General features: G+C 47.3%; 1 protein-coding gene across 4 annotated transcripts in view; it reads left to right on the top strand.

Annotated features, from left to right (window-relative positions):
* GTF2A1 (general transcription factor IIA subunit 1) overlaps nt 1-24,006 on the top strand; it is a 176,465-nt gene that overhangs the window by 135,044 nt on the left and 17,415 nt on the right. For all 4 annotated transcript variants that reach the window (XM_078660000.1, XM_078659998.1, XM_078659999.1 and 1 more), the window contains one exon: nt 9,394-9,483. In XM_078660000.1, coding sequence (XP_078516126.1) covers nt 9,394-9,483 — 90 coding nt within the window. The remainder of the gene's footprint in view (nt 1-9,393; nt 9,484-24,006) is intronic.

Below are 24,006 nucleotides of genomic sequence, written 5' to 3'. Positions count from 1 at the left end.
CTTTTTCTCTCTTCTCCCCCATTTATTGCCACTCCACAGTCCTGCCTCTCCAAAGTCATGCCTCTTTCTTCCCCTCTAACCCATCTGTATCGGTGCTGCCCTTGTCCCACTTCCTTTCTGCTCTCCATCTATGTTGTCCCCTTTCCCTGCTCCCCATCAAATCAATCCAGCACGTCTTTGGAGCTGCTCTCTTCTGCTGTGAAAGGATTGGGTATCGTGAGTGACAGAAGCCAAGCCACAGTTTAGGAAAGTGGGCAAAGGCTCCTCTAATAGCAGCAGCACTGCCAGAAAGATCATGTATACCAGTCCGGTTCAAAGTACCAAGGATATACCTTCATCAAAGCCCTCCTTTAATAGTGTTGAAAAACTGTCTTGTGTCCAGTGATCATCGGATCATAAGGTAGAACTGGCCAACCCTGCTTTCTGCCCATCCCCTGGCCCTGCAGATTGAGTGGCATTGAGTATGATCTAAAATAATGGGATGGGCTGGACTAATTGGGTAACAAATCAGTCATATATACTTTTGTAGTGTATACTGGCAGGTAACCTATACAACTCTAAAGATTTGACCAAGCCAATGTCTGTTAAAATGACTTCTGACTAATATTAATAAGTTTATTTACTGTGGCTTAAGCACTGCTGACGATCTGTATTTGTTTTCACACATTTTCTATAAACAACCTCCAATTGGACTACTACTGCACCCAGAGAGGGAAACTAGCAATAAGCATTGGCAAGGCCACTAGGTTGCATCTATGCACGTTCTGTGGGCTGTCAATGCTTTTTTAGCCAAGCCGGACAGCAGCAGGACTTCTGTAAAGCATGCTTGAAAGTATATATATATATGTGTGTGTGTGTGTGTGTGTGTGTGTGTGTGTGTGTGTGTGTATAGCAATATGGCACTGCCACCGTTGATCAAGACTTTTTTTGCATTGCCAGTGCTTGTTTTATGTGCACTCTCTTGGAGAAAATGCACCGTTCCGTCTCCTAACCCTCAAAATGATCTTCCTGATTTCCATAACATTGCCTCTGCATGTAATCCAGCTCCAGGATCTTTCTTTACAACCACTGTATGCCACATTTTCCCCCTATAGGTTGGTGCTGAGGACCCAAGTTTCTTTTCTGTCACCAGTGGTAACCCTACTTTACTTCGGACTGGCTATCACACACCTGGTTTTCAGGTCTTCCCCCTCATCCCTCAAAAGAGCAAGAGAGACTCAATTGTTTGGACCCCAAAAGGGGTTTCAGTTTTTACTTTGATCACTGTAAGGTGGATGATCAGCTTTGTGTGTGGTTTGTTGGGGTTAAGAAGAGCAAGGACGTGTAGAAGTGGACCATCTCTCGAATGATTATGCTCTGCCTCAAGGTATGTTATACACTGGCCAACAGGCAACCTCTGCAAGGCTCACCGGCTCATTCCACCTGAACCAAAGCTGTTACCACTGTGTTGGCATGCAGAGTGCCTGTTCTGGCGATTTGTCAGGGTGCTACGTAGGAATGTTTGCACATGTTCACAAAGCATTACTGCATTGACGGTCTGGTCCATCAATGTCGAGCATGTTGTCCACTCTGTCATGTAGAACTTTTTGGTGTGAGCCAGTTTTGCAGCGTGAATCTTTCTGGATTCACTATGCTGTGCATTATTCCGCGGTCTTGTGGTTGGGTCCGGATTTGTAGTCTTTTCTTTTTTTTGTTTTTTTTGGTTTTTTTTCGTAGCCCAGGTGGGCGTCGGCGTCACACCTCCTTGGGTGCATTTCCGGTGACGTCGGCATGCTTCCTGCGGAAGCTCCCACTCTTGGGCACCATCTTCAGATTCTTTTTTTCCGCGGTCGGGTCTGGATCGTTCCCGTTTGGGCTCCAGACATTTTTGGAGAAAGAAGAAAGAAAAATACAGAAATTGCAAAGCAAGGCATCTGAAGACTCCAGGAGACTTCATCGACGAGGAGTCAGCAAAGGAGAAGGAGAATTAGAGATCTTCGAACGTCGACGAACACGCGATCAGGGAGGCCCTGAGCGCTCGATGATGGACAACACGCCGTTCAAGTTCTGCCGTAATTGCCACCACAAGTACGCGCAGAAGGACCAGCACCCGGTATGCAACCTTTGTCTACCGGTAAATCACGAAAGCGAGGACTGCAACGCCTGCTCCGCCTTCACCCCGAAGACCCTTCGTGTGAGAGAGACAGAGGGTAGCGCACGCCACTCTGCAGGAAAAGGCCCCAACTCAGTCCCTCTACGATCTGGGGATGTCTTCCGAGGAAGAGGACAACGCTGCCGCCGAAGACGACAGCTACACGGTCGTAGAGGCCGATTACATGAAGACTTCTGATAAGGTAGGAGACTCTCCGGCCCCCAAGAACTCTGAGTCTCAAAAAAACGAGGGCAAGGCCCCGAAAGCGCCGATGCCAAAACACCTGGCGTCCGCGAGTACTCACAGGCCCAGCGGATCTTCTGAGAAGGAGTCCCCTGTGCCGAGAGCTGTTGAACCGCAGAAGTCGTCGAAAATCGTCCCCGAAAAGGATCGATTGACGCCGAGGGAGAAGGACCCTAAACTACCGACGCCGACCAGGGACCCAAAATCCGGTTCGCCGTCAAACTTCGGCACCGAAAAGCACGGCGCCGAGCCAACCGCCGAAGAGAGCGGCCGAACCATCCGACGCGGAACACGCGGCCGAGATGGAGAAAAAGAAAAGGTACCTCGAGGCCGAAATGGAAAACATCTTGCAGTGGAAGAAAGAATTCGACGCAAAGATGAAAACCTTCACGATCCCACTCAAGACCAAGCCACCAGTGGTGGAGGTGGTCGAGGAGGAAGAAGAGGTCGCCGAGGAACAAGACCCGGACGTCGAGGTGGTCGACGACCAGGAGGAGGACGAGAATCCCTACGATAGTTACAACTATGGGGAGAAAGAGGACAGCAGGACGGACGCAGAGTCAGCCCCCTCTGACTTACAGGAGGTGGATTACCTAGATGTCGACATCGACAGCCCGGAGGAGGCGGTCGACACATATCCCTCGAGGCCCTCGCCGCCGGACGACATCGGGGCCTACAACTCAGTGATAAGGTCTGCCGCAGCGGCATTCAAACTCAAGCTCGACGAAGAGAAGCAGAAAGCAGACTTCCTTCTAGAGACATTGCTCCCCACACAAACAAGGAGCCAGTACCTGCCAATGCTCGACAGCGTCTTGGCTCAAGGGAAGGAAGCATTCAGGGAGCCCGCAACATGCAAGGCAGTAACTCCCAGAACAGAGAAGAAATACAAACATTCCTCAAAAGACCCACCCTACATTCAGGGGACGGTCTCTGCAGACTCCATTATTACGGCCACAGCAAGGAAGAGGGCTAACGTACCCACTACTTCTGGACCACCACCGGATAAGGAGAGCAAGAGGATGGATCTGGTGGGCAGAAGGATCGAACGGAACGCCGCGACCCACTGGCGCATGGCGAATTCCAACGCCCTGATAAACAGGCACATGTACCAGATCATGGAGGAGCTGGGGCAGTTGGTGAAGGACCTGCCCCAGGATGCCAGACAGAAGGCCGAAAAGCTGGTTGAAGAAGGGAAGAATGCGGCAAATTCTTGCCTTAAGACGGCCCTGGATGGAGCAGACTCCTCCAGCAGGCTCATGATGATGGGTGTCACTGAAAGAAGACACGCCTGGCTCAGGATTTCAGGTTTCAAACCAGAGGTGCAACACAGCATCCTGAACACACCGTTCAACGGCGACACGCTTTTCGGAACAACAGTTGATGAGAAGCTCAGTCAACTAAAAAAGGATAACGAAACAGCAAGGTCCATAGGAGCATTGCAGTTCAGAGGCAACAAAAGGGGCACCCCGTCACGGAGGCCCGGCGGGAGAGGTGGAAACCAGCCAGGTACATCACACCAGGCTTTCCAACAAACGCACCAGGCAGACTCGCAGGGTCAGCAGAAGCAGTCCTGGCAATACCAACAAAGAGGCCAGTCCTTTCGAGGGAGAGGAAATGGACGTGGACAGAATAGAAGAGGGGGACAGCAGCCCGCCTCTAAGTGACTTCAAAAAACTCCGTGTGCCCACCCACAGAAAAGATCCCAGGGGGCAGCACGTACAGAGGGGTCAAGACAAGCTACACATCTACGACCACATAACACCAGTGGGAGGAAGATTAAGATTTTACCTCCAAGAATGGAGAGAAATCACATCAGACAAATGGATCCTCAACATCATCCAATTCGGATACTGCATAGAGTTGGAGGGGAGGCCAACAAGCAGAAAACCAAAAAGAAAACCACAAGCAAGCAGCTAGAGTGTCTTCAGGAAGAAGCAATGGAACTCCTGCGGAAGCAGGCCATAGAACGGGTACCCTTCAAGGAAAGAAACAAAGGAATATACTCCACGTACTTCCTGGTACCAAAAGTAGACGAGACAATGAGACCCATTCTAGACCTAAGGTTCCTGAACAAATTCATAAGAACGCAAAAATTCAAAATGACCTCCCTGCAAGAGGTGCTCCCGCAATTGCAGATCGGCGACTTCATGGTCACGATAGACCTCAAGGACGCCTACCTGCACATCCCAATGAACAGAGAGCACAAGCATATGCTCAGGTTCACCATCGGAGAAAGCCACTACCAGTTCATGACACTAGCCTTTGGGCTAAAATCAGCACCACGGGTCTTCACAAAGTGCCTCGCAGCAGTCGCAGCGCACCTACGAAGGCAGGGAATACACGTATACCCCTACCTGGACGACTGGCTGGTGAAAGCAAACTCATACCAGAAATGCAAGCAGCACGCACACACAGTGACGAGCACGCTCATAAGCCTGGGGTTCTCCATCCATTGGAAGAAATCATCAATGGAGCCGGAACAAGTGAAGATCTTCCTGGGAGCACAGATCAACACCTTACAGGGCAAGGTGTTCCCCAGCGAGAAGAGGGCGAGGGCGCTGGTGAAGGAAACTCGCCTCTACCGGAAGGGACAAGCTCGGACAGTGAGGACTGCGAGCAAGATCATGGATGATGGCATCATGCATCCACCTGGTACCGAATGTACGTCTCCACATGAGACCCATTCAAGAATGGCTACAGGAGCAATGGTCACAAGCTACAGGCAGTTGGGAGGATCTAGTGGTTGTAACGCACGCAGTGCAGAGGGAGATGACATGGTGGACCATGGAGAACATAACAAGGGGAAAGCCTCTAACGCCCCCAACGCCAACAGTGACCATCACCACAGACGCATCCCTGAAGGGATGGGGCGCTCACATGGAGGAGCTCAAGGTGAGGGGACTGTGGACGCCAGCAGATGCGACAAAGCACATCAATTACCTAGAATTGAAGACCATCTTCCTTGCACTGAAAGCTTTACAAACAAGACTGTACAAGCACAAGGTGTTGCTGCAAACAGACAACACCACCGCGATGTTCTACATCAACAAGCAGGGGGGCACACAGTTAGCCCCGCTTTCAACGCTGGCGCAGGAGATATGGAGATGGGCCATCCCTCTCAAGATAGACCTGCTAGCCATACACCTACCAGGGAAGGACAACATACAAGCAGATTGGCTCAGCAGACAGACATCGGCATCCCACGAGTGGGAGCTCAATGCTCAAGAGACAAGGTGGCTGTTCGACAGATGGGGAACACCATCAGTGGGCCTGTTTGCCACACGCCGGAATGCAAAATGCCAAAACTTCGCATCCAGACAGCCCGAGGAGGGGTCACTGGGGAAGGCCCTATGGATAGATAGGTCCGGGACATTTGCTTACTCCTTTCCCCCGATACCACTGATGCACAGAGTGCTGAGCAAGTGCAGAGCGAGCAACATGACCCTGATACTGGTCGCGCCACAGTGGGCCAGGCAGACATGGTACTCACAGATCATGGAGAGGACAGTGTGCACCCCACAAATTCGGCAAGAGGAAAGACCTACTCTCCATGCAGAACGGAGAGGTGCTACACCCAGAGCCAGAGAGCCTGAGCCTAGTAGCGTGGCTCCTGAGGACATAGAGTTCGCACATTTGAGACTGCCAGAAAACACCCTGAGGGTCCTTCGGGAGGCACGGAGGCCCAGCACTCGGAAGTGCTACGTTGCGAAATGGAAAAGATTCACAATGTGGTGCAGAAAAGAAAGACTTCACACTAAAATGAAGAAGGACTCCACAGTGCTAAAGTACCTGACACACTTGCTGGAGAAGAACCTTAGCTCATCCTCGTTAAGAGTTCACTTGGCAGCGATAGTCGCCTACACAAGGGGATAAACGTGCAGGAGTTTCTTCACATCACAGGTGGTGAAGAGATTCCTAGAAGGAGCGAAAAGGATCGCACCACCCAAGCGGGTGCCGCCACCTGCATGGAACTTGAACAGCGGAACTCATGAAAGAGCCCTTTGAACCACTTCACAAGGCCTCCCTAAAGATGCTAACCATGAAAACAGCTTTCCTGGTTGCAATAACGTCCTTACGCAGAGTAAGCGAGCTTCAGGTGCTGACGCTACAAGAACCCTACATACAAATACACAATGATAGGGTTGTGATGAGGACTGACCCACACTTCATGCCGAAGGTGGTATCCAAATTCCACATGAACCAGTCTATACAGATACCGAGTTTTTTCCAAAAACCAACAACTAGCGCAGAGCGAGCTATGCACACCCTGGACGCCAGAAGGGCAGTCATGCACTACATTGAGAGGACGAAGGGACACAGGAAAACAAAACAGTTCTTTGTGTCATTCGCCAACAGTTTCATGGGAAAGGCAGTAACCAAAAAGACTATTGCACGATGGATCGCACAGACAATTCAACTCTGCCACAAACGTGCAGGACAAGAGCTAGCAGAGGGGACACGTGCCCACTCCACTAGGAAAAAGGGTGCTACAATAGCTTTCCTGGCTAACACACCCATACAGGACATATGCCTGGCGGCAACGTGGGCTTCGGTGCACACGTTCACGAAGCACTACTGTGTGGATATACAGATGAACAAGGAAGCACAAGTCGGACAAAAGGTGCTCCAGCACATATTCAATAACCAACGCTCATCTTCCACCCAGCCGCCACAGAGATGAGAAACCGCTACAAAATCTATGCACAGCATAGTGAATCCAGAAAGATTCACGCTGCAAAACGAATAGTTTTCTTACCTGTCGGTGTAGTTTTGCAGCTTGAAGATCTTTCTGGATTCACTAGCGAACCCACCCACCTCCGCCAGAAAGATGAGGCTGGAGAGAGAGGAGGTGGATAAAAAAAAAGGGTTTTAAAAAAGGGACTTATAAGTACAAAGCGGTAAAATATCACCTAAATAGAACATTGCCATTACTTCGGAAACGAAAGAAACACGGAAAAAAAGAACCCGAAGATGGCGCCCAAGAGTGGGAGCTTCCGCAGGAAGCATGCCGACGTCACAGGAAATGCACCCAAGGAGGTGTGACGCCGACGCCCACCTGGGCTACGAAAAAAAAAAAAAAACAAAGAAAAGACTACGAATCTGGACCCAACCACAAGACCGCGGAATAATGCACAGCATAGTGAATCCAGAAAGATCTTCAAGCTGCAAAACTACACCGACCGGTAAAACTATTCGTTCACAGACCCACCACCCGGGAAAATATTGCTATACTATCTGTCACTAGGCGAGGAATCTGGAGATAGAAGTATTCAGCAGAACAAAAAGTTACTTCAGTAATGCTCTTTCTGGTCCCTACTGTTGCCGATAATATAACCGCAGATTCTTCACCATCACTCGCCGTACTGTAAAACAGACCTCATCTAAAAAGATCCTAGTCTAGAAATCTGCACTCTGGCTATTTGCTGATGGTCTTTGCACCTTACTGCGTGGACAAGTGTAAGCAAGTAACTGTCATAGGCGTGCATGGATGGAGGTTATTTGTGGCTCTGCATGACGTGGAATAATTGACTGCACCCATCTGTGCACAGGAGTACTTTTGTAAAGTTTGACGCCTAGAGAATATTCACAAGGTGACAAATCTGCAGCTGGAGTAGCCACCGGAAAGAGTGTCGTAAGTAACTTGTTCTTTTGTACGTGCCATTGAATAACTTTCCACCAAATGTCAAAAGGATTGTTGCCCACACACAGAGTAGTACCTTGCGTGCGCACACACCCGAAGCCCTCCTGTATTGAAGGAGGGCCTCAATACATTTCTTATATCAACCAGTCTATCCATTTGCCTGCACTTTTAAAAATTCTTAATATGGCCGAAGACAGCTTCCACACCTTGGAAACGTGGAGATCCTGAATTTCCTACCTTGAGAGATGGGAGACATAAGCAAGACTGAACTCCTGTTTGTTAATTGGCTGCCTACTAAGACAGGGAAGCAGTTTTCGAAATGTGGTAGATCAGGATGAATTATTTCATGTATCCAAACATATTTTTCCTTAACAGGTAAACAATTTGCTTTCTGGCCAAGTGGACCCTCCGCCAAACCACAAGGTGTGCAGCAGTTGTCCTTAAGGATCATGTTAAATTGAGCAACTCTTACAAAATTGCAACTTAAGCTCTGCACACCCTTATGAAGCATACCTGTAATGTTAATTTTCAGCTTCAGATGTTTTAGATACATGCAGGCTCACCTCGTCTCTTCTAGAAGTTGGAGCACTAGGATGCACTTATGACACTCAAATTAAATTTTAAGATTATGCTGATCACTTGCTTTGCAAATCCCACCCGTAGGTGCCAATAACATGTACAACAGTGCAATCCACGTTTTTTGAAGGAGCAAAACTTTTTTTGTTTTATTGTAGAATTCTAAAACTTGTGCAATAGCGTAATTTATTCCCCAATGTCATGTTATGATGTATTTGCTGGTTGTGAACACTTCAGTTAAGAGATTGTCATCTTTGAACTCTCTGCAACATGGCGCCACTATTTTGCTTGATGAAAAGGAACTCTTTAGTCCATGCCATTGTATTAGTTTGGCTAAAGAGTTGAACATTCTTAATGCACTTATGAAATGTTGGCTAAAGCGTAACATGTTTGCTTAGACAGGTGGTTACATATGATGCAAATGCTGTCTTTGAGGGTTAAATTTCTAAGGACCCACAGCTTTTCTGTTTTAGGGCTCATAACAAAATGCCTCAAGGCTCTAATGAATATTGAGCAGGCAGTTGTTCACTCAACAGCGGTTTGTTTGATTAGCGCCTTACAAAATGGCTTAACCCAAATGTTGTTCCCTGAATGTCAAGTATTTTATATGCAAACGGTATCCTCATCAGTTCATGCCATTTTATTTGTATGAGGTTGTAATGTGCTCATCACGCTTATGTTGGGCAGTACTTTACAACATCTTGCCTGAAAATATTTCCCATTTCTGTTGCGTCACACCCTAGTTCTTTGCACAACAACTTGTCTTGAGCCCCTTCTTTTTTGACATCTTATCTCCTTTTAGGAGCCTCTAAATAGCGGGGACGATGTGAGCGATGAAGAAGGCCAAGAGCTGTTTGATACTGAGAACGTCGTTGTGTGCCAGTATGATAAGGTAGTTGGGGGTTTAGGGCATTTAATCTTTGTCGCATACACTGAAAAGTTGTTTGCACTTTGTAACCAATTGCTCGTTGCAGATTTGCATTCAAGATGCAAATTAAACGCAAGTAAAAGAAACAAACTGTTTTTCGAAAGTGTGATAACCTACCTTTGTTAATGTATATAGTGACTTAACTTATTCATATAACTTACTTCTGGCATTGATATGACTAGGTTTCAGAAGTGCACTTTAAATAGCACTGTGATAATAGATTTCTTTTGTCAGGGTAAGGATCGATGAGTATAGACACGATGTGCGACAGGCAGGGTCTGGTATGTAATTTGTTCTGTGGTTCAACTTCCCTATGTTATATGCTTTGTGATGCAAGGTGACTAGAGTATCAGATGTGAAGTGTTCTGCAAGGCTTGGCTTGAGGTACACCGATAGAGTCCATTGTATTTTGTTTTTGCAGAGGGATTGAGTTCCCAACGGGGTGTTGTGTGAGTGAGTTTATGCAAATGTAGGTGTGATTGGTCTGCGTATATCTGTAGTCTCTAACTTGGGACCACATAGGGTGGATTGGGAGAGTGCTGTGTGAGGGGGTAGTTTTTCTTACTATAGATGAAATGTGTACATAATGTAGAAAAGCTGTGTGGTATTTGGAATGCTCATTTATGGTAGAGGTCTGAAAGATTCGGTGCACGCACATATAACCATTGCATCGCGTGCGTTCACCATGTGACTTAGTCACGCGCTCTTCATCTCCTGTCTCCCTTGCAAGCCTCAGGCAGTTGCTTTCACTTTCCCTCTCCGCCGTCTGCTCAATGCGCACCGTCGGCTCATGCTTGCATTTCGGGCCCCAGGAGGTGATTGGAAAGAAGGTATGCTGCGTAGATTCTTGAAGACAAAAGTGACAAACCCATGAGAGGGAATGTGCAGCAGAAGCCAGGGGACTGTGGACAGAAGTAGGAGTGGCAGAGCTGGAGTAGCTGTAGCTGGGAGAGCCCAGGATGTCTGAGTCCCGAAGGGGAGAAACGCCTCACCTTTATTAAATTCTGAAGCCCCGATGAGCTCGGTAGATTCTGGGATGCCTCCGGGAAGCCGGGGGCTACTGCCGCCGGTAGGGCCGTCCCGTATCATCAGCGGGGCAGCAGGAAGGAAGCAGCCCGCGAGGCACAGCGCGCCCGGCTCGGCAGAGTCTAGAAGTTAAGCGGAGCACTGGAAACTCTTGAGTCGGCCTGGCTGCCGCTGCCTCTGCGCATGACCCCGCGGCTCCCCCTCACAGCCCGCTCCACCGCCGCTACTCGTGCCCGTTGCTGCTCTCAGAAACACCCTAAAGAAACATCACATGGTTACCGTGCGCCAATCATGGGGTCGCTAGGGGGTCGTTCCTAAGGCTTTGTTTCGTCTAAACAGGCCGCGTCCCAGGCTGGTTACCGAGGGGTTGGAGATCTCGCTCCCGGACTCTGGCTGTTCCACCCATTAATGTAATTAATGTATGCAGATTGAGCGGGCGGGGCGCAGGGGGGCCTGAGCAGAAGTGACCCTATGTATACTCAGGTGTGGCTCACAACTGTGAACTCCTCCATGTACATAGTCCAAGAAATATTAGCATTTTTTCTAAATCTCAGCGAAGTTAAGAAATCACGCCTGTTTTTTAGAGAACTTCATAATACTTAAAACACGATAGCCGTGTTTTTGCGGATTACCACAATCCGCATGTGGGACACATTTTTCTTGGGTGCCCAACACTATTTTTTTTTATCCCAATCCTACTCTGCCAATCACCCACTCCGCCCTCATGTTCTTGTTTCAGGAGCGTTGCCAATGTCCAGGCGGCCTGCTCCCCTCCCCGTACCCTCCTAAAACTTGGAAACTCCAGGGGCGATAACTGGGTCGTGACTGCACTTCAGCCACGGCCTGGCTCATATGCTCTGAGCCAATCACCCCCTCTAACCTGAGGGGTTGTTTTCTCCGGGGTGCTGCCCTGCTCGGGGTATTTTATCCAATGTCCAGACGGCCTGCTCCCCTCCCCTCCCCCCACCCTAAACCTGGAAACTCCAGGGGTGATGGGGACACGGGTGTGATCTCTCGACCGAGGGCTACAAGTTGACTTGGGCACCGCCTCTCCACGCACAACAGGGCCACAGTACACCCTAGCGCCCTGCCAATATCTCCTCCAGGCCCTGCCCTGAGATCAGCTGTCCTTAGCGTCATCACCAAGCCGTGTGAAGGACCGTGAGGACGCCAGAGGGACCACGGGACCGTGTGGAAAGGTGTGTGCAGGACCGTGTGAAGAAGAGTGCTTTGGGGACCCTACGGAGCTGGGGCGGGGTGTGAAGTCCTTGGAGGGCCCCAGAACTGTGTGGAGTTTGTGGGCTGTGAGCAGCAGCCACAGGACCCCCCAGCAGGTGAGTACACGTCCCTTCACTGACCACACCGTGTGGCAATAACATTACTAAGGGTACCACATATTGACCTGTCTCTCGGCTCGCATCGAGTATTAACTCAGTGTGGTACTCCTTTCACCCAACTCAGATCTGCTCACAGACCTATCAGGTTTTTTTTTTTTGTTGGTAGTTTCATATAGCGCGAACTAGACCCGAACCGAATCAGGTATCCGAGCGCTTTACATAGCACAAGTTACGTTCTTTTTGGGTTTTTTTTTAACATGAGGACACACACTTTCATTTTTAGGCACGGGGAGATTAAGTGATTTGCCCAGAATCACAGGAGGTTTTGGCGTCGTTACCGAGACTCAAACCCAACTCACAGCAATATAGATGATAGCCTGCCAATGTGGCCTCGGCTTACCCAAGATATACGCACCTTATGAGTTTGCCCAGAGAATTTCAGGCTGAGAAGAGGCGGAGCCCCACAAACACAGGGTGGGGGTTACATTCCCTGCTTGTTTAGGTCTGGTGTTAGCCAAAACCTTTTGATTTTATTAGTGTTTAATATACTTAAATACGGTCCTTCATCCATTGCTTTATTTACATTTTGCTTATGCCCACCAGGCCCTACTCCAGGAATTTCCATTTCGATGGGCCAAGGGTGCCTTTGAGTGGGCCAAGGTGAGACAAATATTTGGTCCTTGTGGAGTTAGCCCACAAGCTCTAGATTACATCATATCTACTTCCAAACAGGCACCACAATACAAACTGTAGGTTCTGTGTATATAGATAAAGCATATAGAGGGTAGAGTAGTGGTAAATTGAGCTGAGGCTTACTTTAGGGATTAATAATCTTAAAGCAATATTGTAAACAAAATTGTATATTTAAAAAAAATTACATTTATGTCGATGACGGGTTTACTTTTTGGGGGGGGGGGGAGACCTTCCCAACCCCCCCCTCTTTATTTAACCTTAAAATATATAAACTAAATACCAAATAGTTACCAATTTAAACATATGCGGTGTAAAGAGTTGCTTGGTAAATACTAGCATGGTAAAAGTAATTCCGATGTAAAAAAAAAAAAAAGTGGTGTACTTTCATTTCGAGGTCAAAACCTCGTGGTAAAGGCTGTTCCCCCTGCACCAGCTCAACCCTGCTATCTCTGGTCTTCTGCTGGGTGATGGTAAATGGTGCGAGTGCAGCGTGAGTGTAGGGTGGCACTGAAAACTGGCCCGATGTGAGTGTCAAGTGAGCTGCATACATCCATTACGAGAGGAGGGCCCATGTTACTGTCAGGTGGGAGGAGTGAGTGCAGGGTGGTGGAAGCAGTATAAATGCAGAGTGAGTGGTGTGCCTGTGTGAGTACAGATTGAACTGCAAGAGTGAAAGGTGAGCTGTGTAAGTGACTACATAGTGAGAGGAGTCGGTGCAGGGTGAGTGGTTTGTCCCTATGCGTTCTGGCAGACTGTTATGCCTCTGTTCAGGCAGAGTGAACATAGTGCCTATATGAGTGTAGACTGAGAGGTGTGTCTGTGTGAGTGCAGGATGAGAGGAGAGATTGCAGGGTGAGAGTTGTGACTCCAGAGTGAATGATGTGCTTGTTTGTGTGGTGTGTGTGCAGGGTGAGTGGTGTGCCCATGAGTGAAGCGTTGTCTGTGAAAGTGCTTTTTTGAGTGTACAGTGAGCGATGTGCCAGGGTGAGAGGAGTGACTGCAGGTTGAGTGATGTGACCATATGAGTTTGGGTGTGGGTGAAAGTGCAAGGTGGGAGTAATGAATGCATGGTGTGTGATGTCCTTGTTTGAGTGAGATTACAGGGTGAGCAGTGAGTGACAAGTGAGTGAATTGTCACGAGTGCAGGGTGAGTAAGTGTGCTTTTGTGAGTGCATTGATCGATATGAGTGCAGGGTGAGCGTTGTCCTCATGTGACCGCAGGGTAAGTAGAAGGAGAACGGTGGGAGGTCTTTGGGAGTGACTAGAGTGCAGTGTGGTTGCTGAGAGTTCAGGGTGACCAGTGTGCTTGTGTGAGCGCAGGGTAAGAGAAGGATGAACTGGGTAACCGCATGAGTGTATGGTGAGCAGTGTGATCGATGTGAGTGCAGTTTGATAGGTGAGAATGAGAATTGAGTTGTCTGAATGCAGAATGTATTCCCAGGTCTTTGGAGTAACACGTTATTGGCAGTTGGCGAGTTGGGTTTCAGATACAAGTTGAACTATTGAGGTCACTCAGCTGGAGGCAAGATGGCCGCTGACTGATTGCAGCAAGAAGTCGCAGTTCTCCCTCCCCCTAAGCTCTGATGTTGGAATGCTGGAGACTCCCTTCCTAGCAAATTATTGTGTGGCAACTTGGATTCATGAGTTATTGCCGGTTCAGCAGGTGCTCCGGATAACCGCAGTTGTGGTACAACGGCTTGATTGGCTTTCCTGGCGGCGGTGGCGGGTCAGAGGTAAAGAAACTATGGCACCTATGGGCCCTAAGCAGCAGCCGAAGGACGTTAATGCCCAGATGGAGCAACAAGAGTGCTGGCGGTAAAGTGGCACCGAAGGATTCAGCAACTCTAGGTCATAACCAGCGCGGCTTACCCTGCCACGGAGAGGTACCACTAAAAAGACGGATGATCCACGCGGCAATGGTGGCAGCGGGCCTGCAGGAGCTAGCAGCGGAAAAGATTGCGGCGGCGCACAGGTTGGCACAGATGGGGGTAAACTTAAGGAACCCACCCTAAGGCAACCTACCTTGAAAGAATCTTTCCATACGAGGACGGCAGAGATGGCTCAGATCAGTGCTGGAACCGTGCCGGGGGAAGACGCTTGAAGTGCTGTTCCTGGGCGACAGACTGAGACGGAGTTACAGGCGCTCTCCGGCGAGGCACAGGATAGCTCAAGCAAGGTTGCTGCTCGGGACTCGCAGAGCACGGAAAAAGGCAAGTCTCCCAGTGGGAACACAGTCCTGGCAGGAAGTGGAGGGGAAAACGACAACAATGTTCTGATTTCATTGGGAAGGCCACCATACATACGGGTAGGGGAAGTAGAAGGTTTAATACAATTACGGTGTCATGGGACCCCCCCACTCCCTCTGTTGCTTCGGTTCTGTTGGGAGAAGTTGGGGCTGAGGGTCACGCTCACGTATTGACTCCAGACAGGGTGATCCCTGGAACCCCGGACGGAGAATGTTTCTTCTCTCAATGATGAATCTGACCTCCAGACTTCAACCGAGGGCAGCCTGATCAGCACTTCTGACTCAGATTCGGCCGTAAGCTCATCAGTACAGAAGGCACCTGCAAACTATAGGGGTTATCGGCAGAAAAAAAGATACATCCGAAATCCAAGCACCCTCATAGTTCTCTTGAAGCTGGGGCAAACAGGAAACTTTGTTGGGACTACTCTTCAACTTCGCATCTATATCAAGAGGGCAGGCCAGTTGATTCACACGGTTCACATGGAGTAGTACAGTATCAATTTTGGAACAGTTAAGCAGTCATACGAGGTGCAGTAACAAAAAAATGAAGCAGCTTTTACAGGAGGTGAGGAAATCCCTGAAAAACATATTGGCTATCTGGATTTTAAGGAGTATAAGAATTGCTTCTCTTAACGTGTGCGGGTTAAATAATCATATGAAAAGACGGCATGTTGCGGCTGCCCTGAAACTAATGCGATAGGACTTAGTCTGTCTCCAGGAGACACACGTAGAAGGGACAAGGGGTTATGTAATGGAGCAGTTGGGTTTTACTTTGTTGGCATATTCAAAGCAAGGGACAAAGACTAGAGGGGTGGCTTTTTGCCTAAAAGGGATGTTAAAGTCAATAAAAAGAAGGAAGATTAATGGGGCAGATGGGTCTTGTTAGAATGTGTAATAAACAATCAAGTAGTCACTGTAGGATCAGTGTATGGATCTATAGAGGATGACCCAGATGTTTTTGAGTTCTTAGACACAGAATTGGCCTCTTGGCCTGAACCGATTATGCTGTGTGGGGATTTTAACATGAATGGGGGGGGGGGTCTGGGCACAGAGCACGGGCAGCGCTATGGAAGCAGGAAGAAGAAAGTATGCCCAGCAATTTGTAATTTGGCATGTCATAATGCCCTAACTGACACATGGGTACGGCTGAACCCATTAAATGATGGAATCACCTATTATTCTGCTCCGCATAAGGTCTGCGTCAGACTTGACTATTTTTTACATCTAATTCCTTGTTATCTAAAAGTCAGAGAAGTTTCCCCGCTTGATCTCTGACCACAACCTGCTTATTCTAACAGTTAGTGACAGGAGGGAAGAGACAGCGTACACCAAGCGCCAAGAAACCGCATGGTGTATGCTGCGCTATATAAATACTTTAAACTCAAATTCAGGTACGCACACGAACGTTTGAAAGGAAGTTGCTTAAAGACGATTATATTAAACACATGAATAATTGGATAGCAACTTTCTGGCAAATTAATTGGGGGAGCACTGAGACAGGATTTAGCTGGGACGCATTTAAAGCTGGGATCCAAGGGGAGACATTAAGTTATAGATAAACAAAGACAAGAGTAGATTAGAGTTAGCAAGTTGGTTGAAGCAGCGTTAGAACTGTCTCGCAGTCCAGACTGGTACCTCCCCAGATACAGCACTTTTAAAAATACTGTCTACTAAAGCAGAGCTGAATGAGGGTTTCGCAATTAAGGCAGCTGCAACCTATTTAATAAAAAAACATTGCCATGAATTGAATGAGCGTGTGAGACATACACTTGCGGTCCGCACAAGGCAGAGGTTGGCTACAGGACAAATTAAGGACATTTCAGATGGTAAAGGTGGCTCAACTGCTGATCTTGAGGAAGTTAGTGAGGTTTTTATACAGCTCTATACTAAACTTTATAGCGAGGAGCAGGTGGGAGGTTCTTTAGATAGTCAATGGTATTTGGGGGATGTTGATGTAGCTCTACTCACAAAAGAAGACAGGGAGGCGCTAGATGCACCATTAAGTGCTGGAGAAATTACAGTGGCACTTAACAGCCTACCTTCAGGTAAAGCTGCTGGGCCAGATCACATCCCTGTATAATTCTACAAAGCATTCCAAGCTGGTATACGTCTGGACCTTGTGGACACAATTCTACAGGCTCAGTTAAGAAAATCTGTGCCAGGCTCGTGGGCAGGCGCCAATATTGTTGTGATTCCAAAAAAGGGTTTACCACACCTGGAACCAGGGTCTTATAGACCTAGTACTCTAATGAATGCAGATGCTAATATTTATTCCAAAGCGCGGGCTCTAAGGATGTGTAAGAGAATTGAGCAGTTGGATAGTTCTATACAACATGGTTTTATCCTAGGGAGGGGTAACTGCTCAGCATGTCCGCAAGGTCATCACTTTTTTTGATGCCATGGAAGTCTCAGGAGACCCTATGGCGGTTGTTTTTGAATGCAGAGAAAGCATTCGATTGGGTCTCCTGGGACTACCTGTGGGCAGCTTTAAAGTGGTATGGCATTGGTTAAGAATTCATCAGGGCGATCCAGGCGCTTTATCAATCCCCTTAGATCGGCTCAGAATCAATGGAGGGTATACTTCGGCAGTATCAATTAAACGGGGTACTCGTCAAGAGTGTCCTTGTTGTTTGCGTTATATATGAACCCCTTAATTCGCAAGTTGGAATTAAACGATAAGATTCTTCCGATCAGGATCCAGGGCCAAGCCTTTAAAACTTTTGCTTACACGGACGATGTTGCAATAGTGACGCCCTCACCAATTGGTGCTATCGAGGAAGTTGAAAGAGGCTGCTCTTTTTGGTCAGATTTCGGGCTACGCGTTAAATGTCCCTAAGAAGCAGATCATTAAGAATAGACAGGTGGTCTGTGAGGATGCTCGAGTAGTAAGCTCGGCTGTGTATTTGGGGATTAGCATCTCAGCAGACCTTGATAAGGTTGTAGACCAAAATATTGGACCTATAATGACCAAAAGTAAGAAAGATCTTGATAGAATACATAATCTTCACCTTTCTTTAGTAGGCCGCACTAACGTAGTGAAAATGATAATTTTATCTAAGTTTCTTTATTTGTTTAGGACAATTCCATTGGTTTTTGAAGCTAAATGGTTTGTTGCAATTGAACATTTAATTAATACGTTTATTTGGGCACAAGGGAAGACCAGGAGGGCCCTTCGTTTTCTGACACTCCCTAGAGACAGGGGAGGGTGGGCAGTTCCCGATTTTAAGTTATACTATTGGGCGGCTGCTATTCAGTATATGTGTTGGCTGATGGGGGGGGGGGGGGAGAGACACTTCAGATTTACAAATCAAGACAGGATCAACAGATATATTCGCAATTCTTATTGGGGAGAATCCGGAGAACTGTTTTTTGAAATATACAGACCCCAGCTATTTTAAAAGAACCAGATTCAAGACACTTATGGCAGCTTATAAAATCTGGACACCACTCTGTAAAAAGCTGGGGGTGGGTAGGTTTAACGCCTATACTCTGATCGTAAGGAATGTTTCTCTTCCAGGAGAATTATTCACAGATTCAGTTGTGGCTGAATGGGGGCAGCGAGGGATTAAAAAGCTGGGTGACTTGATGGGGGTTAACGGTGTTCTGCAGTTTACTGATGTCCAGGAGAATTACGGCATCGCTACTAATAACTTTAAGTCTCTGCAGCTATGGAGTTATCTAATGAACAAGCAGGGGTCTCAGCTGGCTTTAGTAAAAGAAGGATTTTAGATGTAATTGAAGGTGGGGCAGATTGCTCTATCAGGAGGTTGTACTCAGAGCCAGTAGCACTCAAAAGTGATGATCTAGAAAAATATGGAAGGAAATGGGTGGACAACCTTCAGGTGGATCAGGATAGTTTTCAGGTTTCTCTCGAGATGGGGCGAACATTACTCTGCTCAGAACCGTTGCAGGCCCAACATTATAAAATATATTCCTTGTATCATACACCTAGTAGGATTGCGCAGTGGGGTGGGACAACAGGAACTTGCTGCCCCCGATGTGATAGCACAGAGGCGGATATTATTCCTGTTTTTGATTCATGCCCCCAACTTTATTCATTGCATAGGGCAATTGAATCTTTCCTGCATCGAACTTTAGATATTAAAATCTCCATTACATCAGCATGGACTATCCTCGGGGTAAGTGGGGACGATGAGCAGTGTGACTTGCAATATTTTCTATTCATGCTATGTCAGTTTTAAGGTTGTGCGGCCACTGCATGGCTGGATTAGGCAGCCCCAACCTTTCACCAATGGCTAGCCAGATTATTGTCAGTATAAAACTTAGAAAAAAAGGGATATATGATAGGAAGGGGGAAAAAAAGGGAAAATCCTCGGGAAACACATATGGGAACCTATCATGAGGTGGAAGGAGAATGTTTAAAAACTAAAATCAAGCAAGTTCTTTGTGCTCCTCTACTCCTTTGAATTTGTTTATCATTTTTGTAGTGACTAAGGCTTATGTTTTCTCATGTTGCTTTGTCTCGTTTTTTTGTTTTTTTGTTTTTTATTCCTGTGCTACATCTCTGACAAAATGACTGTTGTATGTGTAAATATTTTGACTATTTATTGACTGGAAATAACGAAAAAATAATAAATATATAAAAAATAAAACAAGTTAAACTATTGCTATTATAGCATTAACCAGGGATGGAGGGTGGAAGAAATAATTTGCTGATCCTGCAACTAACAAGATCTCATGATTAGGGTTGCCCAGCTGACCGGATTTCTACGAACACAACCAGTATTTTGATATATTCTGGCAAGTACAACAAGCATTGGCATAGCCAATAGGTCTTGCTTTTGGGACCTTATAAGTATTTAGTTATGCAGCACAATATCCTTGCATGGCTAAACACTTAAAAGATCCCAAAGGCGAGACCTATTGGCTATGCCAATGATTGTTATGTTTCATTCACCTGACCGGAATAGGTGCTTGCGACCCCCCTGTTGACCCCCCTTACGCTTAACAGTAACTAAACCCCTGTTTTTCCGAATCGGACCTGCTCTCGGCCGAGTATTGACGCCGAGAGCAGAGTACCGGTTTTGGCGGCCATCTTAGGTCAGGCAGCAATTTGTGACGCGATTTCAGGCGCCATATAAGGGACGCGAAGGGAGAGTGCCGGTAACTTCTAACCTGCACGCATCTCTCACCCTCCTGAGGCGGAAAGCCGGGAGGTCTCTCGCTTTCTTAAAATTTTAATCTGTTTTTTACGAATTGAAACTGTGAAAAATTGTATTTTGTGCACCTGACTGGAATAGGTGCTTGCGACCCCCCTGTTGACCCCCCCTTACGCTTAACAGTAACTAAACCCCTGTTTTTCCGAATCGGACCTGCTCTCGGCCGAGTATTGACGCCGAGAGCAGAGTACCGGTTTTGGCGGCCATCTTAGGTCAGGCAGCAATTTGTGACGCGATTTCAGGCGCCATAAAAACGGGCGGAGATGACGCAGCGGACGCGATCAGCGGGCGCGCCGGATCTGCGCCGGATCTGCGCCGGAGTCGTGCCAGAGTCCTGCCCGTCTGCGCCCGTCCGCGCATGGCCGGGCACAGGGCTTAGGGACTCTGGTACACGCACCTGCTACTCCTCCGGGGATCTCCTAGTACTGAAATCTGACAGCTATACATTACCACCTGCTATATGTGCCATCTTAGAGGAACTTAACATCTTGCACATACCCAGCGGTAAGATTTCTAATCCTCCACCCCCCCTTAAGCTAGCCACCCTCAATACCAGGTCATTGCAGAAACATCACCTAGAAATTTACACTCTTTTACAAGACGAGACCATCGACTTCCTGACACTCACTGAAACCTGGCTGAGCGATGCCTCTTCCCCGGATATCATCGCCGCCCTTCCTAGTGGATATGATATGATCTGGCACAACCGACCAGAGGGGGCTCGAGGTGGGGGTGTAGCAACGATCTTTAAAAAGCAGTTTACGGTAACTAAAATCTTATCGGAGACTATAAGTACCGTCGACATTTTGGGGTTAAAAATCACCATGAACAACTCCTGTTTTACCATCTTAACAGTGTATTGCCCACCCCAAAGTACCTTAAAATTCAATGACCTCTTTCTCCCTATATTGTCAGATTTGTGCACACGCTATAAAAACATTCTGGTAACTGGCGATTTCAATATCCACTGGGATAAAAGCAATCAAGATCCGCTAGCCCAGAAATTACACACTACTATGACCTCTCTTGGTTTAGTACAATTTGTAGAAGCTCCAACTCATAAAAAAGGCCACATCCTTGATCTTATTTGGTCCTCCATGTCAAAGGTGGCCATTGCAAGTATTACACCCTGTATTTGGTCGGACCACCACCTAATACTATACGACGTTCCGTTAATCAATCTCCAGGCTAAACTCCCTTTAAAAACCAAAAAAGTACGCCAATGGAGGAAAGTAAACTCTGACACCTTGGCCAAAACTCTGCCCAAATACAAACAGACTCCCATAGTCTTTCAAGGTGTCCCTGACCTCGACTCAATGTATGATGTGATTACGACGACTCTCAGGAAATCAATCGATGAGTTAGCCCCTGAAAAGGTACAAAGAGTAAAGGGTGCAGAGAAAGGAGCCCCTTGGTTCACCCAAAATCTACGTGAACACAAAAGAAAACTCCGTTGCCTCGAAAGATGCTGGAGGAAATCCAAAAAGGACACTGATAGGGAACTATATAGAATGTCGTTTCAAACATACAAAAAGTCTATTGTCTTAGCTAAAAAGGACTATTACGAGACACGTATAAACAATGCCACAAATATCCAGAGAGAAACCTTTCAAATCCTGAAAGAGCTAAGTGTGAAGGAGGAAAAGAACGACATCTTAATCAACTGTGATACCTTTCAAGGATACTTCCTCGAAAAAGTTGCGATTATCTTGTCCGATATTAAGAAGGATAATCCAGTCTCACACATTGAACAACCGCCCCCTTTAAATTCCCCAAACCTTATTTTTACCAGCTTCCCTGAAATTGACTCTACCATCCTGAGACAACTTGTAACATCCATCAAGTCAGGCTCACCTGCTGACCCGTGCCCACCCGATATCCTCCGACTAGCAATCCCGATCCTAGAGGATCAGATCCTACACCTCCTAAACACCTCACTAGCTACTGGCGCATTACCTACCTCCTTTAAAGAGGCACGCGTCAGACCCCTATTAAAAAAGCCCGGGGCAGATCCATCCAGCTTGAAGAACTACAGACCTATCTCTCAGTTGCCATTTCTATCAAAAGTGCTGGAACAGCACGTGCTAAAATCTTTGTCATCCCTCCTGGAATCTCACCACCTTCTCCAGGAGCGGCAGGCTGGCTTTCGTGCCCACCATAGCACAGAATTGGTAATGCTGTCTGTACTGGATGAGCTCAGATGCATGGCTGACAGTAAAAAGCCAAGCGCCCTGATATTATTAGATCTTTCAGCGGCGTTTGATACTGTCAGCCATGCATTGCTTCTGGGCAGACTGGCTCGGCTCGGGATTGGAGAGCGAGCCCTCGAATGGCTAACAGCCTTTTTATCTGGGAGGACGCAGAGAATCCAGGTAGCAGATCAGGTCTCCGGTGAGGGTGTTTTATCTTGCGGAGTCCCGCAGGGCTCTGCGCTCTCTCCACTCCTATTTAATTTGTACCTACAGCCACTGATGGAGTCCCTGGCAAATATGAACTGTAAAGTTTTTAACTATGCCGACGATACTCAGCTGCTGCTGAGTATCGACAATACATCATCGGCTCAGTCCACGGCCCAAGACATATTACGAGTTACAGTGAACTGGATGTCGTCCAATTTACTGAAAATCAACCCAGACAAAACAGAGGTTCTCGTAGTTTCAACCTCGACCTCCCCCTGGAACGATCTGTTTTGGCCACAAGAACTCGGACCTACTCCAAGACCATGTCCTAGCGTTAAGAGCCTCGGCATGAAGATTGATCAGGATCTCTCGATGGCTAACCAAGTGTCTGCTGTAGTTGGTTCTTGTACCAACCTAATCAGGAAACTGCGGAAGCTCGTTCCCCTACTCTCATGGATTTTGCTGCGAACCATTGTCTCAGCCACAATAGTGTCGAGAATCGATTATGGCAATGCGCTATATCTTGGCCTCCCAAAAAATCTATCCAACCGTCTTCAGGTTACTCTGAATGACGCAGCACGCCTGATATTTGGTGTGCCAAGGCGGACTCATGCTTCCCCCTTGCTCTACAGGCTTCATTGGTTGCCTGTGGTGCAAAGAGCTGAGTTTAAGAGCATGTGCATCTGTCACAAAGCAATCCATGGACAGGCGCCAGCCTATATAAAAGAGAGACTTTAATTATACAAACCCAAGCGCGCCCTACGTTCCTCCGGTTCTTTCCTGCTGTCTTGTCCGCGCTTCAAGCTGGCAACTAAAGGAGGCAGATCTTTTTCAGTTCAGGCTCCGATCATTTGGAATAAGTTACCGGAGGTGCTCCGTAGAGAGCCCAACCTTCTCCACTTCAGGAAGTCTTTGAAGACTCTACTCTTCAAAGACGCATTTACTTCCTAGTATCTGGTAACTTAGAATCTCTCTATAGTCATCTTGCTTCTTGTTGCTGCACTTGGTTGGGAGCGCTTTGAGACCTGTCGGTGAGTTGGCGCGATATAAAACCCAGTACAAATACAAATACAAATTGCCAATATCGTATTCGGAGTTTTTCATAATCTCATTTGCAGAACTGAAACAATTTCAATTCCAATTATTCATACCATCTCTAACACTCATTTGTCTGAAATGTAAAACTAAATTGTGCTAACAAACATTGTCAAAGTCAATAGGCCTCGCTTGTGTGTTTTTTTCTAATGGTGATCTGATGGTGTGTGATAGGTTTGGATGTACATACACCTGCAGTGGCAACCACTTAAATGGTTCAAAACATCACATCAGACCCTACAGATTGTCCCTGCATATAAGCTGGGAGACGACTCCAATTTGAGTAGCAAATCCCAAGCACATGCCTTTAAAGAAACGGCATGCTTGGATCTGTGGAGAAAGGGCGTGCCTCAATCCCTTGAGATTGCAGTAGATCACCAACAATGAGGCCATTGAGCAGCATTACTACTCACGGAGCATACAACACTCGGGGAATGAGGAAGTCTAGGGAGGCCATCAAGACTAAAAGTATCTGCAGGCCATCTGGAAGAAATTAATAGGCCTGAATTAGA

This window comes from Lissotriton helveticus, chromosome 9 (genome assembly GCF_964261635.1).
Source record: "Lissotriton helveticus chromosome 9, aLisHel1.1, whole genome shotgun sequence".
NCBI classification, from domain to species: domain Eukaryota; kingdom Metazoa; phylum Chordata; class Amphibia; order Caudata; family Salamandridae; genus Lissotriton; species Lissotriton helveticus.
The sequence above is the reverse complement of the archived record's forward strand: the minus strand, read 5'-3'. Positions and strand labels throughout refer to the sequence as shown.